This window comes from Pipistrellus kuhlii, unplaced genomic scaffold (genome assembly GCF_014108245.1).
Source record: "Pipistrellus kuhlii isolate mPipKuh1 unplaced genomic scaffold, mPipKuh1.p scaffold_m20_p_12, whole genome shotgun sequence".
NCBI lineage: Eukaryota > Metazoa > Chordata > Mammalia > Chiroptera > Vespertilionidae > Pipistrellus > Pipistrellus kuhlii.
In genome coordinates this window covers 33744911-33760362 of record NW_023425427.1, presented here as the reverse complement: position 1 = coordinate 33760362, position 15452 = coordinate 33744911, and the positions used below count along the sequence as shown (strand labels likewise).

General features: G+C 39.4%; 1 protein-coding gene across 6 annotated transcripts in view; it reads left to right on the top strand.

Annotated features, from left to right (window-relative positions):
• Nucleotides 1-14877, top strand: part of PUM3 (pumilio RNA binding family member 3) — a 34427-nt gene extending 19550 nt beyond the window's left edge. For 4 of the 6 annotated variants that reach the window (XM_036433924.2, XM_036433928.2, XM_036433926.2 and 1 more), the window contains 5 exons: nucleotides 6501-6643; nucleotides 7265-7487; nucleotides 9571-9658; nucleotides 11399-11489; nucleotides 14536-14877. In XM_036433924.2, the coding sequence (XP_036289817.1) occupies nucleotides 6501-6643; nucleotides 7265-7487; nucleotides 9571-9658; nucleotides 11399-11489; nucleotides 14536-14668 (678 nt within the window). In that variant the 3' untranslated portion in view covers nucleotides 14669-14877. The remainder of the gene's footprint in view (nucleotides 1-6500; nucleotides 6644-7264; nucleotides 7488-9570; nucleotides 9659-11398; nucleotides 11490-14535) is intronic. The other 2 variants (XR_004987184.2, XM_036433929.2) reach the window with 2 other exon arrangements.
• The last annotated feature ends 575 nt before the right edge of the window (nucleotides 14878-15452 follow it).

Below are 15452 nucleotides of genomic sequence, written 5' to 3'. Positions count from 1 at the left end.
CTTTATTTCTAGTGTGCAGGTAGTGTTGGAGATGCAATAGAGGTTGCAGGGGTGGGGTTCAGAAATTGCAGCATTGGTTGCAAGGACAAAACTTGGGTACATTGTAAAAACTACATAATCTGTACAGAAATATTCATCTGAAAATTACACAAGCGTTTCTCTCTGATACCATGGATGGGGCCCTTGGAGAAATCTCAGTGACAAAAACTATTTTCATGCCATCTGCAGAGAGAAGCAGATGGAGTTCAGAAAGAGACATTACCTGTTGGCGTGTGGCAGTGCTGTGGCCTCTCTGCAGCCTGTCTGGACCAGTAGAGCTGAGTGTATGGGAAAATGTAAGAGCTAGCAGAGGGGAAGGAGATTTTTCTTAGATGCCAACTGTCGGTCCAGTGTGTGTGAGTTTCTCATGCCCTTGCTGTCATTTTCCAACTTTCCCTTTGACTGTTTTAAGATTGTGATGACTTCCCTTGGGATAAGATTGTGGGAAGAAACAATTTGGCGAGACTTTCATGTCACAAACTGAGTTTTTTGACATGTTCCTTGTAACTTTATTACCCTTTTGACTCCAATCAATAATGATTGTTTTTCATTCCAGTGACAGTGATGTGAGGCCATAGATTTTTTTTTTCTTTAATGAATAAAGTTGTTTCATGAAAATGGAAACAGGCTGGGCTATTCAAAGTTTGCTTTTGTTTAATATTTTCAGGGCAAGTAAAATTTGCATAATTGTTCCAGATAGATTTCAAGAAAAAGCAGACTTCCTTCAGGATTTGCCACAATTTGTCTGCTGGATTTTTCCCAAAGATTTAGCCCACTGAAAGTTGCTTTTGAAACAGTTTCAATTCTTTGTGCTTATCAGATTGATTCCCACCACTATTTAACCCACATTCCTAATGACTTGCTCATACTCAGGGCAGCTTTCCGAGAATGGCCTGATTTACTGATCTCTTGCCTCTAACTGACAAATACTCAATTGCTTCTGTGTATCATTACATTATGTAGCTAGTGATGAAATTCTGGAATGCTAATTGCTCTTGCATTTTCCCCACCCATCTACCAGAAAACCTGTTGCACTATGCAGTTGCTTTTCAAAATACACAAGAAAATGTTGCTAAGGATTCTCTTAGGGTAGTCAAACTTCCTGAAATACCAGGCTGAAATAACAGCCAGGTCAGCTGAGCCCTCACCTTTCTGAATGGATACACACACCGCCCTGGCCGGTGTGGCCCCGTTGGTTGAGTGTCGTCCAGTGCATCCAAAGGTTGCCGGTTCATTTCCCCATCGCGGCACACGCCCAGGGTTAGGTTCCGTGGACCCGATCACTGTTTCTCTCTCTTAATGACGCTTCTCTCCCCCTCCTTTCTTCTCTCTAAAAATATCAATAAAAAACAATTTAAAAAAATCAATCTAAAAAAAAAAAAAATAGATACACACTTTTCCCCACCTATTTTACTTTCCAAAATAAATGTACTTAATCCAATTTTATACATTTATCCTAGAATTGTTGTTATGATGCACCTGCTTTGATGGCAGTGTTTCTCTGAAAAGGAAATATTTTATCTTTAAAACATACAGAAAGGTATAAAGAATTATACAGTGGACATTGAGCTGACTACTGTCTGATAAAAAAGTGAAACTTGACAAATACAGTAAAAGTTTAAGCCCTTTGTGTACCTGTTCCTGATTGCATATCCACCCACACCCACACCCATGGTGATGAATTTTGTGTTTATTATTCACATGCATTTCCTTTTCCTTTTGCTTATAAGTAGATGTACTATTTTGCATGTTTACAGATTCCATGTCAGTAATATGTATATTTTCTCATGTAACTTGCTTTTTCTTTTGATACTGTGTTTGTTGAATTCATCATCAGAAGTTGGCAAGCCTTTTTTAAAAGGGCCAGATAGAATTTAGGCTTTGTGGGATATATATGATTTCTGCTGCCTGTTTATTTTGTTTTTATTCTTTAACCCTTTAAAATGTGAAGACCATTCTTAACTTGTAGGATGTACAAAAAGAGGCTGCAGGTTGCCCATGGGCCTTCGTTTGCCCACTCCTGTTCTAAATCATTTGTTTCAATGCTAAATAGTGTTTTACTATGAATATACTGTAGTTTATTCTTCCATTTTCTGTAGCTGGGCATTTAGATTGTTTAGAATTTTAAAAAGTCACTACTTTTTGCTATTCCAAATTATTCCATGAGCATTCTTGTATGTCTTCTTGTTTCTCTAAGTATCTAGTTAGCACAAAATTACTGGGTTGCCAGATATGCTGCATATGTTTGTATACAGAGTCACGTGTCTGTTCCACTGAACCACTGCAAAACCTGTTGCATCGTGTAACGTGTAATATATATGTGTGTGTGTGTGTGTGTGTGTGTGTGTGTGTGTGTGTACGTATATGTATATGACTTTATAGCCGTTTTCAGTTTGCAGCGTGAATTTTCAGTTTGCTCCTGGTAATGGCCCACAAGTCAGGCAGGTTCATCATTTCCTTTTACTGGTAAGGGAATTAATGTGTGAGGAGGTTAGAAGATTTGCCAAAGGCTACTCTGCTTGAGCTTAAAGACTGAGTTCAGCAAAAAAAGTCAACCATATCAATAGTTGCAATAGTTAACTGGTTCTTACCTATTTCTCCATGTACTCTACTCATTAATGTTCTCCTCGCTAGAAATTTCTCTCCTCTTTGTAACTAGGTTAAAGAGAAATGAATTAATACTCTAATATGAAAGCACTCACACTGTTTCCTTTTAGATACGTTTTTGTGGTAGGGAAGCTGAAATGAGGGTGAAATCAAGAATTAAGTGATTTTACACTCAAACATAACTTTAGATTCTTAATTCCTTAATTACAAACTGAAAGGCAGTAAAGTTCAATGAGTTTGGGCACTAGTCCTTGAGTAGAGTTTGTACATGGAAATAAGCTTCTCTTGTTAAGGTGAAAGCTTTTCTGCCCGTGTCTATGTATATTATTACCCTAGTCCTTTAAGTGTGGAACCCACAGAGAAAGTAAATATATTGAGGATTAATAGCAGCCATTTATATTTCTTCACTGAATACTTCACCCATTTTGAGTTTTTGTTCTGTGTGTGTGTTTTTTATTGTTTTTTAAGCAACCGTTTTAAAGGTATTATAGTCAATAGTAGTATTTTAGGACAGCAAGGTTGTGGGGTTTTTAAATGATTATAGAAATTGGCCTAAGCTATGTATTCTCCTCACTCTTTTCTTTCAGCAAGTTAAACATCTGTCCTCTCATGAGTTGGTTGGTTAAACATTAAATAGGAAAATCCATACTAACGGTAACCCATATTTGTGGCACTAAATACTTCATTATCAAAAATGCATATGTTGAGCCCTGACCTGTGTGGTTCTGTTGGTCGGAGTGACTTCCTGGGTACTGAATGGTTGAAGGTTTCATTCCTGGTCAGAGCACAAACCCAGGTTGTGAGTTTGAAACCCAGTCAGGGTATATGGAAGACAACCAATTGATGTTTCTCTCTTCCTTCCCTTCTAAAATCAATAAAAGCATGTCCTCGGGTGAGGATTTTTTTTTTTTTAATGCATATGTTGAATCCACTTTGGGTCATGTTTACCTTGAAATTACAAAAGAGCTCCCTCTTCTGTGAAGTGTACAATTTTGTACACACAATCTTGCCCTTTTTATTGAAATTTTAAGTTCATTTTCCTTGAAATTTTATTCTTTTTGAGGTGGTTAGGTCTATTGCACCTGTTCTCTGAAAACCTTTATGTTGCAGAGGGAAATCTTTATACATGACTTTCAACTTCTTCAAAAGTAGAAGAGCAGAGTGGGGTTTAGAATCATGAAAAGAGGCGATCATGTCCTGGGTGTGTGACCTCTACTTATCTACTTTAAGTCACCTTACTTGTTAAACCTTGGGCTTCTTACATGTAAAATAAAAGTAAGCTATAGTACCTTTGTCATCATTCTGTGAGGCGTGTTTAAGATGATGGACATAGCACTCTCAGATAGGGTCTGTTTCTTAGTGAGCACTTAAGTGTTTTGTGCCAGAAATGAGGGATGTTTGAGACTTTAAAAAGAGAAAATGTGTCTGGAATCTGGGTTTGTGTCATCAAACTCAGGTCATGACTTTGCTGTATCATGGCCTCATACTTGAAGACTAACTTAATTTTTTTCTTTTTAAGATTATTTTATTTTTAATTAAATTCATCGGTGTGACATGGACTAATAAAGTTATATAGGTTTCAGCTGTACAGTTCTGTAATACATCTTCTATATATCGCATTGTATGTTCACCCCCTAAGTCAAATTTCCTTTTGACACCATATGTTTGACCCCTTTTACTCTTTTCCATCCCCTCACCCCCTTTCCCTCTGGTAACTACCATACTAATGTCTGTGTCTATGAATTTTTACTCATTTGTTCATTTATCACTGTCAGTTTTATGTCCACATGAGTGAAATCATATGACTTTTTTTTTTTTTTACTTTTTCCTTCTGACCTCTTTCACTAGCATGATATTCTCACAATCCATCCATGGTATTACAAATGGCAGTATATCATTTTTTCTTATGGCTGAGTAGTATTTCATTATATGTTGTACCACACCTTTATCTATCAAAGGACACCTTGATTGTTTCCATATCTTGACCACCATGAATAATGCTACAATGAACATAGGGCATATATCTTTATGAATAAACATTTTCAAATTTTTTGGGTAGATACCCAGAATAGGGATTGCTGAGTCATGTGGTAACTCTAGTCTATTTTTAAAAAAAATATATTTTATTGATTTTTGTACAGAGAGGAAGGGAGAGAGATAGAGAGTTAGAAACATCAATGAGAGAGAGTCATTGATCAGCTGCCTCTTGCACACCCCCTACTGGGGATATGCTCGCAACCAAGGTACATGCCCTTGACCAGAATCGAACCTGGGACCCTTCAGTCCCCAAGCCGACGCTCTATCCATTGAGCCAAATCGGTCCCAGCATCTAGTCTATTTTTTAATGAACCGCCATATTGTTTTCCATAATGGCTGTTCCATGTTACATTTTCAGTGAATGAGGCTTCCTCTCCACATCCTCTCCAACACATGTTACTTATTTGTTGAAAGTAGCCATTCTACAGGTATGAGGTGGTATCTCATTGTTTTGATTGCATTTTCCTAATAACTAGTGAAGTTGAGCATCTTTGCAAATATCTATTGGCCATTTTTATATCTTCTTGGGAGAAGTGATGACTGACTTAATTTTTAGTTTGTTTTCTTGCATTAAAATTATTGATCTCATTGTAATAAATAGGCACTTGCGAGTATAGCAGATCTGGCCAAAACCAGTTTGGCTCAGTGAATAGAGCATTGGCCTGTGGATTGAGAGGTTCTGGGTTTGATTCTGGTCAAGAGCATGTACTTTAGTTGCAGGCACATCCCCAGTGGGGGGTGTGCAGGAGGCAGCTGATCAATATTTCTCTCTATTCCTCTCTCTAAAAAATCAATAAAATATTTAAAAATAAAAAGAGTGTAGTGTAGCGAGTATATCACCTCATAGAGAATTCATTTCCTTTAGAGCTTCTGTTTTCTTTGAAAGAGACTAGAGTTAGAATCAGGGACCAGAACTTGTCAGAGTCCTGCCACTGATACTCTACATCCTGTGGCAAAGTTACCTCTCCTCTTTCTGGTTCCTCATCTATACACCTGCGTGATTGTACCTAATTCTTTCTATGGCCCAGCCAGTTCTGGAGAATATCTGGTGCTAAAACCCACATGGCTGTGGCATGAAATAGGAATGTTAGAGGGGGAAATAGCTGATGATTTTTCTGTTGTGCATTCTTTATTAAGTGTAAAGGGATTTTTAAACAGTGAATTTTCTGTCTTGGAAGACAGCAAATTTACACAGGAGCTTATTTGAGGTAGGGATGCCATTGCCATTGTTCCTTAAATTCATACAACTGGAAGAGGTTACTGTTCATAGAGTGTAGTTACTTGTAACTGCTCTGTGTTGTTTTTCTGCATGTTTCCCTACCCCCTCTTTCTTTCCTGAGTGATACTTAAGTAGCCTTCGTTTGCCATGAATGAGCAACCAAACTATAAAAGCCTTTATCCACTTGTTCTGTTTAACAGAGTTTCTTTATCTCCTTCCACATACATCTCAATGGGAAATTCTAATAAGAATGGTCTTCATCAATGCTGATGCTACACTTACGTGCAACTGCAAATTAGCTGATCTGCTCTGGTAATGGTGGCCTAAGACATATCAGTTATATAGTGACTGAAGATAACTGCTCTAAGTGTTTTTAAATCTCCTTGGATTTTCAGCAATGCTAGTCACAGCAGAGAATCTGTTCTGTGTTCTGAGTGTGTATCTCTGGTGCTTTAATGAGACGATTTCACAGCTTGCTGCACATTTTCCATTAAGTATGTTGGGGGAAACAGTTCAGTATGTATCCTTCTTTGCCATTCGGATTCCAAGCATCCTTTGAGCATACAGATTCACTTTTTTTGTTTCTGTAATTTTACAGGAAATTATTAGTTCCTTGTCTAACATATTAAATGACAAATATGGGAGGAAGGTCCTGTTGTACCTACTAAGCCCCCGAGATCCTGCACACACAGTACGAGAAATCATTGAAGTTCTGCGGAAAGGAGATGGAAACGCACACAGGTAAGCACGGTAGACAACTTGTATCCTTTGTCCTCTGGATTATTAATTTCGGTAGTGCCTGCTTCCAGAAATCTGCATGCAGGCCCCTTCTCATGCCCCTTCTCTCTCCAAAACTCCAAAAGAGAATTCCATTTTTAAACCTGTACTCGTTTTTATTTGAAAATAAAATAAAAGTGCCGGAAGAATGCCTGTGAGCCTCTTGTACATAGTAGGTACTTAGGTGTGTGATTTGTTTTGGTTTTGCTTTATTTTTAAAGCTACTGATACCACATAATTGAGTATTTTAGAGAATAGAGTTCATAGAATAGTGTAAACATGGGTTGTCTTAGAAGATTCTTGATCGTCGTTTGGGTTTTGGATTGGTTTGGGTTTGTTTTTTTATTACGTAAGGCAAGCTTCACTTGTTGAGTGCTGGTTCTATGTCAGATGTTAGCCACATCCTGAGGACACAAGCATGAAAGACACATCCCACCTTCAAATCACTTATGTGCATGCGTAACAGAAAGATAAAATTACAGTAGTGTGTGCTACAGATGGTTTAGCGGTTTTTGTGAAAATACAATCACCATATTTCCTTGGTCATTTATTTCACCTTACTACTCATTCAACCTGTTCCAACAGTAAAAAAGATACAGAGATCCGGCGCCAAGAGCTCTTAGAGTCCATCTCCCCCGCTCTGTTAAGCTACCTGCAAGATCACGCCCAAGAAATGGTGCTAGATAAGTCTGCCTGTGTGTTGGTGCCTTGCATTCTGGGAGCGGCCATTGGAGACGTTCAACCTGCCATGAATGCCGTTGCCAGCTTGGCAGTAGCAGAACTGCATCCTGGCGGCAAGGATGGAGAGGTATGTGCTCTTAGCCAGACAGGAGCGCTGCAGGGGGGATTTCAGTGATAACTGTCTCACTCACTGCATATCGGCAGTGCGTTTGAAAACGGAATTCGAAACAGTGCTTTTGCAACCCTGCCTTGCAGTGACTCCATGAGTAAAAATAAGTCTCTCTGTTGTCCATGATTGGCCCCAAGCTGTCTTTCTAGTGTATTCTATGCTCTTCATTCTGTTTTGAATTTGTTCTGAACTTTTGAACTTCTTTGCATTTGTCCATGCTTCTTCCCTCAGTCTCGAGTGTTGCCCATATTCCTGTGGTCCTATGCTTTCCATGCAGAAAGCTTTCTCACCCTTCAGGGTCCCTAGAATCCTCTGTGACATCTCCCCTAATTCCCTCTTAGTGAAAAGTCTTCGCTGTTTCTGATAGGCTCTGCCTATATTTATTTGAGTCAACGCTGCCCCTCTTCCCCAGAAGCTTACAATTTTAGTGAACATGTACATAATATTTAAATAAAAAATAATCATTTCAAAAAAATCATTTCACATTGAAATAAGCGCTGTGAAAGAAAACTACAGGTTCTATGGTATTCTAAGTGGGAGTCATCCTATCCCAAGAAGGCTTCCCTGGGGCAGTGAAAGCTAAACTGAGACCCAAAGGATTAATAGCTCAGTGAAGAATGGTAGGAAGGCCGAAACCGGTTTGGCTCAGTGGATAGAGAGTTGGCCTGCAGACTGAAAGGTCCCAGGTTCGATTCCGGGCAAGGGCATGTGCCTTGGTTGAAGGCACATCCCCAGTAGGGGTATGCAGGAGGCAGCTGGTCAATGTCTCTCTCATTGATGTTTCTAGCTCTATTTCTCTCCCTTTCTTTGTAAAAAATCAATAAAATATATGAAGAAGAAAAAAAAAAAAGAATGGTTGGAAGAAGATTCTAGGCAGAGGGAAGAGCATATCCAGCAGCCTGAAGGAAGGAAGGAGCTCAACTTGTATAAGAACAGAAGACTTGAGGGTTTGGAAATCGCTTAGCAGAGAGGAGAGGAAGGCAGAAGCCAGATCATGCAGGACTAGGTCCTTGTCCTGCACTAGGTGCTAAGTCCCTGACAAACAGATAGATGCATATGGGAGCCTGTGGATCTTAGAGAAGCCCTGGCCCCTACTGTCATAAAGCTGATCATATAGCAAATAGGGAGCATGCATTGTGAAAGTTTATTTTTAAAGAAATTGGGCCCCTTGTTTCCCGTGCTGCAGAAGGAGAGATCCTGAGTACTGTGGGAACAATGATATGGCCTTGAAAAAGGAGTAAGATTGAGCTAAAAAGCTGCTTTCTTGGCTGGAATCAGATAATGCCTGTATGTCAACATTCAGCATTAGGTTTCAATGTTTCTGCTAAAGGGTTCTGTCCCATAGGCGTATTTGTACCTCAGAACTACATATTGCAGTATGAAAAGTGGTGAGTTTATTTTCAAGATGAACTTTTTGGGGGTGCTTTTAAAACCAGGATTCATGAAGCCCAGCCTAAACTAGTTCTCAGTGGCTGTGTTGTCTTGAACAACTGTCTTCATTTTATCTTATTTATTTTTTAAATATATTTTGAATTTTTTTACAGAGAAGGGAGAGGGTTAGAGAGCTAAAAACATCCATGAGAGAGAAACATTGATCAGCTGCCTCCTGCACACTCCCTACTGGGGATGTGCCCGCAACCATGGTACATGCCCTTGACTGGAATTAATTCCAGGACTCCTCAGTCCACAGGTTGACACTCTATCCACTGAGCCAAACCTAGTCGCCCCAAACTGCCTTCCCTTGCTGGCCCGGTAACCCCCAACTGCCCTCCCCTGCTGGCCTGGTCACCCATAACTGTCCTCTCCTACTGGCCTGGTCCCCCCCCCCCCAGCTGCCTTCCCTCAACTGCAGGCTCCGTTGCCTCCAATTACCCTCCTCTGCTGGCCATCTTTGACCACATGGGGGCAACCTTCTTGTGTGAGGGTGTGAGGGTTAATTTGCATATTACCTCTTTATTGTATAGGATGGTGATGTAGAATGGATTGTAGGCCAAGACATGGATGAAAACAGCTTGTAAATTAATGAATTCATCTCTCCTAGCTTCACATTGCAGAACATCCTGCAGGACACCTTGTTCTGAAGTGGTTAATAGAGCAAGATAAAAAGATGAAAGAAAACGGAAGACAAGGTAGGCTGTTAAACTTGACCTCTGGGTTGTAGCCTAAGTGAGATTTCAGTAATTCTTGGCATCCCTGAACTTAATGTCAGCCATGCAAGTTCAAATGAGTTTCTTGAGTGTTCAGAAATAGTGTCCTTGAGTAAGAAATGATTTGATGGTTGCGCTTTAGTAAATGCTAGAAATTTGTGTCCTAAAATCGTTTAATTTTTTTTCTCTTTCCTTCCCTCCCCCCTCTTACTCCTCTTTTCTCTGCTACTTCAGAATTCTGACTGGGCTTGGCTAGCTTTCTAAAACACCATTCTATTTCTTGAGGATGGTGAGAGCAGTGCATTGGGGGTGGGGGTGAGGGGAGATTTGTGAGTATCATTACTCCAATTGAAAGGCCTGGTATTTATCTCTAGTTTTGAGGAAGGGATATGCAGAAGAAAATTCTCCTTATTGGAGAATTTTGAACGGGTGCCTACTTGGCATTGAAATACATATGACCAAAGAGCAAGCCAGAGCTTCGTGTTTATTGGTTCTTCATAAACCTCATGGCTGTTCTGTAAGCTCGGCCTTGGAGGAAGACAGCATCTCTTATCTAATTGAAAAGTTGCATACCGTTCCCCTCTCAGTCCTGTCTTTGACCAGACCTTCTCCTAGTAAATTCACCTCCATCTGGTATTGGAGCCACTAAAGAGACTTTCCCCATTTGAGTAGTTTGGGCTTTCTATTACTGTGTTTGAAAAAAACTGACAGATTGTGAACATATGTCTTTGGGCAAGTTGCAGTTCTAATGGTTAGTAAGGCAGTCAATATAGCAGAGCTGTCACTTCTCACTCTTCCTTTGAGAATAGAGACTTACAGCTATTTTTCACTAAATTTTTTGTAGAAGAGAAAAGCTCCTTATATTTTGAAGAAAAAAGTGTACTGAATCATCTTTTCAAAGGCCAGGAATTTTCTAGTATTGATAGTTTCATTTCTCTTAATTAAAGGCACTGACAGCCCTGTCATATGCCTGAAGTGTTTGTCATTTTCACAGCACCACGTGAGAGTGGCTGGCTGCCTTGGTTATCTGTTGCTGTATAATATAATAAGTTACCTCAGAACAGCGGTTTTCAAAAAATAATCATTTGATCAGGTTTTGGTGGAGCTTGTATTTTCTCTGTGCAGAGTGCTGCTCAGCTAGGGATTGCAGTCTACTGTCACAGTGATTGGCGATGGTTGAAGCCAACAACCTCAGTTCCTCTCCTTAGGCTACTGCTTGGGCTTCCTTACAGATTTGTAGAGTTTGGTTTTAAAAGAACAAAGTAGGTGAGTGATTCTATCATGATTTAGCCTCAGAATTGTTTAGCATCACTTTTATCATACTTTCTTGGTTAAGTGAGACATAAAGGCCCACCAAGATTCAAAAACTGAAATACATTGATTCCATGTGTTGTATAGGTGCTACCATCAAACATTTACTTCCTGAGTACCTCTCAGGTCAGGGTTAAGTCATTGAGTACGCCAAAGAAGCACAAACATGACCACGTGAGTGTCTCCCTTGAGTTATTACTGCTAACATAGCTTAGGATTTGAATCAGATTAGGAAGAAATGGCTTTACAAAAATGCATTACAAACCTGAACATGAATTTTTAGTCTTAAGGGAGTTTGGGAGAGAACTCTTTTTATTAAAACATACTTACAGATTTTAGGGCAGTAGAGAGGAAGATTGGGGGTTTAAATCTTGACTTACGATGTTCACTAAGTTTCAGTATATTTTACAGGTTGTTTTGCAAAAACGCTGGTAGAGCATGTCGGTATGAAGAACTTGAAGTCGTGGGCTGGTGTAAATCGAGGTGCCATCATTCTTTCTAGGTATGTGTCATGTGTGCGTTTCTCTGTGCAGGGTCCCCATCCAGAATGCTTGTTCATGCAAAAGACTTCTCACGTTTATTTCTTCATTCCACCATTTGCTCCCCATTGTCCGGTATTACTTTCAGTCACTCATGATTTATACAAATATAGCTATTAGTAGAAAGCAGATATAACTCTCTCCATCAGTCCTTCTAGTTTTTTTTTTTTTTCATCTGCCCTCTTTTCGATGTCAGGGATCATAGAATTATAACATTCAAAGTAATCATTTAATTGTCACATCACTTATGGTTTTGACCAAAATGTATTTGTATGTTTTAAAAAGAAACATGTTTTTATTGATATTTTTAGAGAGAGGGAAAAGGAAATTGAGAGTGAAACAGTGATGAGAGAAGGAAACTTATGTTGGCTGCCTTCTGTATGACCCCTCCTGGGGATTGAGCCCAAACCCAGGCATGTGCCCTAACTTGGAATTGCATGGGTTGATACTCAACCAACTGAGCCGTACCAGCCAGGACTGTATATACTTTTTAATGAATTAGTCTTGTCCTTATGAAAACATTGACAGTTATTTTTCAAATTGTGACTGGATTTACATGTAATCTTCTTTCATTGTTTTCAACTATTTAAAAAGCATTTGCTTCTGAAGTCTGCACGTGTATTGTTTATTTCTAATTAAAATGGATAGAAAGCCGATGATTTGTGAATTGAGGCATATGCTTAACTTACATATTGTTCTCTAGACACCATATGTTAAGTTTATAATTTACAGGTCACTGAAAATTTATATATTCTATTCCCAGATGAAACCGTCTATTAAGAACATTCATTTAAAGTAGGTTTGTAGATTGTTTTAAAGCAATCATTGTTGATTTTCCTTGCTGCATTACTGAAGTTTGGAAAACATACCAATCTTAGTTTGAATTTCCCTCAGTATTTTACATGCAAGTGCTATGCAATTTCATCTGTAATGCTGGTAAATGTTATGTATTTGTTCAATATATGATTTAATTATATAATATACCCAAACATACACATTTCATATGAACATTTCTTTTTTTTTCAGGTATATCAGTATCTACACACATGGGTGACATATATCATTTTGTTCATTTCCCATTAAAATTAATTTTTCAATTGATGTTTAACACCCAGAATCTATAAGCTGAAACATTCTCTTTTTTTATATATAAATTTCTTTATCAGGCATTTGAAATGTGACCATCTACTCACACGTTCTTTCATTATACTTAATTAACTGGAAATTTCAGCAGTGCCATAACATTAACTTATAGAGCTCTCTCATCAATCTGAGCTGCCCTTGGGTGGATTGCAAACATATGGGGGGTGTTATAGGTTCTTATGGAACACTGCTTAGAATTGGAGCAGGAGCACATGAAGTATTTGGGGTTCCGAAGGAAAGTGGAACCATAGATATCCTAATAATTTATTAATACAGTCATCATTTTTGTTTGGTTCTTTGAATATTGTCAGTGCTTGACTTGTTTGGTAAAATGATCTGTTTACTTCAAACCTTTGCAATTTTCTTTTTTTTCTAAATATTTTTCACATTAAGTGAAAAAGCATTCTGGGTGAAGAAGAGAATCGGCCTTGTGTGCAGTCTGAAAGCTCACCCAAAGAAGCAGAGCTGTCTAGCACTTAAAGGCATGAGCTCCAGACAAACTGCCTGGGTTCCAGTCCCAGGTCACTGTGTGGCCTTCAGCACTTTATTCAGCTTCTGAATCTTAATTCCCTTGGTTGTAAAATGAAATAAATAATAGTTCTGTGTTGTTATGAAAACATTAAATGAGATGATACATATAAAATACTTAGCATTATGTCCAATACACATGCTCAATAAATATCAACTTTTATCACTGTACATTAGGTGACTATATGCTTAGCCAAGGTGTTTAAAATAAAATTGCTTAGAGAGTCACAGATCTATTGAAAGGGCACTTTACTTTTCAGTTTCATAGGTGTCAAGCAGTACTTGTTGCTCATATTCCATGAGTGAGAAAATGCTGCTTGGGGCTGCTAGCTTATCCTCCTCTTTCTCCACATGATGAAAGTTACAGGGACCAGGCACTTTAAACAATGCTAACCAAGCATATGTTTAAGAAGTTCACATGTACATGTCCTGCTGAAGTGGCGGGGGGGGGAAGGGGGGGCAGGAAATTTAGCCCTGGGGTGCTGCCTGAGTCACAAATGAAGGACCTGCCTATAGCCTGCCTCAGGGTGATGGGTCACTCCAGCAAGGTCTCCAGAAGCAGAGCTGATGTTATTTTTGCTTAATGGCTCACACTGATTGAATGCTTACCGAGTGCCAAGCTCTGGCTAGGTGCTTTACATACAAGATCATTTGAGCCCCCAAAACAACCCTGTTAGGAGGCAGGTGATTCTGTTGTTGATCCCACTTTACAGGTCAAGAGTGTTATAGAGAATTTAAATAGCATTGCTTATGGCTATACTGTTATTGAGTGACAGGCAGGTTTCAGATGAAGACGGTTAAGTGCTAAGTTAAAGCTCTTCACCCCTTCACTAAATGATTTAGCTGCAGAGTTCAGTAAGGAGGCCATTAACTGCTTCCCTTTCACGGCCCCACCTTTCTCTGTGCACCTGTTCATTCATGTGAATTCAGAGGCTCAGTGAGCACTCGTGGCCATCTGTTCTGTACTCGTGGTGCCATGGAGAAAAACACCAGGTTTCTGCTTTTGAGTTCAGGTGGAGAAGGGGAGATAGAATACATGTAGTGAAATAATTTTAATGCAGAGTGTTAGAACTAAGAGTGTCAGAGTGAAAGCAGGACCAATTCTATATGGAACAGAGTTGCTCTTGGTTTTCCTTGAGTGACTATGAAATAGTTTTTATTTATGTGGTTTTAGAACGTAGGCTCTACTAGCCCTGTCATTTATATGATGGAAAAATGTGTTTATAGTTACAAGGTTTGTCTCACAAGTCAGTAAATTTTGTTTAATGTGGCTGCAGGTAGCACTGGCAGACGATTTAGGGATTTTTATGAAATTTAGTTTTCGTCTTCTCTCTTCAGCCTTCTCCAGAGTTCCAATCAAGAAGTTGCAAGCAAAGTCAAAGCTGGACTGAAAAGCCTGATCCCCACATTGCAGAAAAACAAAAGCACCAGCAAAGGAGTGGAAATGCTGCTTGAAAAACTGTCTGTGTAGATGGAAACAATTAACAAGATGGAATCAATGTTTCTCGTCTGATCTGTTTTCCCAGAGTGGAGAGAGGGGCTAGGGTCCACCGCACTGGTAATATGTGTACTTGGTATATGTGCTTCTTCTTTGTATCAGAATTTATTTATAAAATGTTTTCTAAAAATGCCCTTAAAAAAAAAAAAGAATTCAAGCCATCTTCTTTATCATCTTGAGTAGTAAGTTAATCACAGTGTGAGGTAGTGATGCAAAAGGTTTAATGGTCAGATGCAGTGGGACCAACCAAATCCATAGAAAGTGGTTGCATGAGTTGCTTCAGGGGAAGACATCCTTTGTGAGCAGCAGTCTGAAGGCTCCAGGAGGGGCTGGGACTTGAGGGGGCCTCAGAGGAAAGCAGGATGTAGAAAGAAGAGCTAAAGCGAGTTTGGAGGGCAGTGAGGTGGGACTTACTGGTTGTGAGCTGAACTTCAGGAACTATTCACCTTAGGGCTTTGATGGATATAGGGATTGGAGGGTACCCTACATCCAGGGCAACCACATTGCTAGCTGCTTTATGAGTTGCGTTCCACGTTAGATTTTGTTTGAAATCTACTCGAGGAAATTAGGGCTAATAGGGAGAATGTGCTAGGTGAGTTAGGGCAGTGGTCGGCAAACTCATTAGTCAACAGAGCGGCAAACGGCGGCTTGTGAGCCGCATGTGGCTCACGAGTCACAGTTTGCTGACCACTGAGTTAGGGGATCACAATGGGTAGCTTTGTTAAGGTCAAGGTCACTAGGGAAATCTGCCTATCTT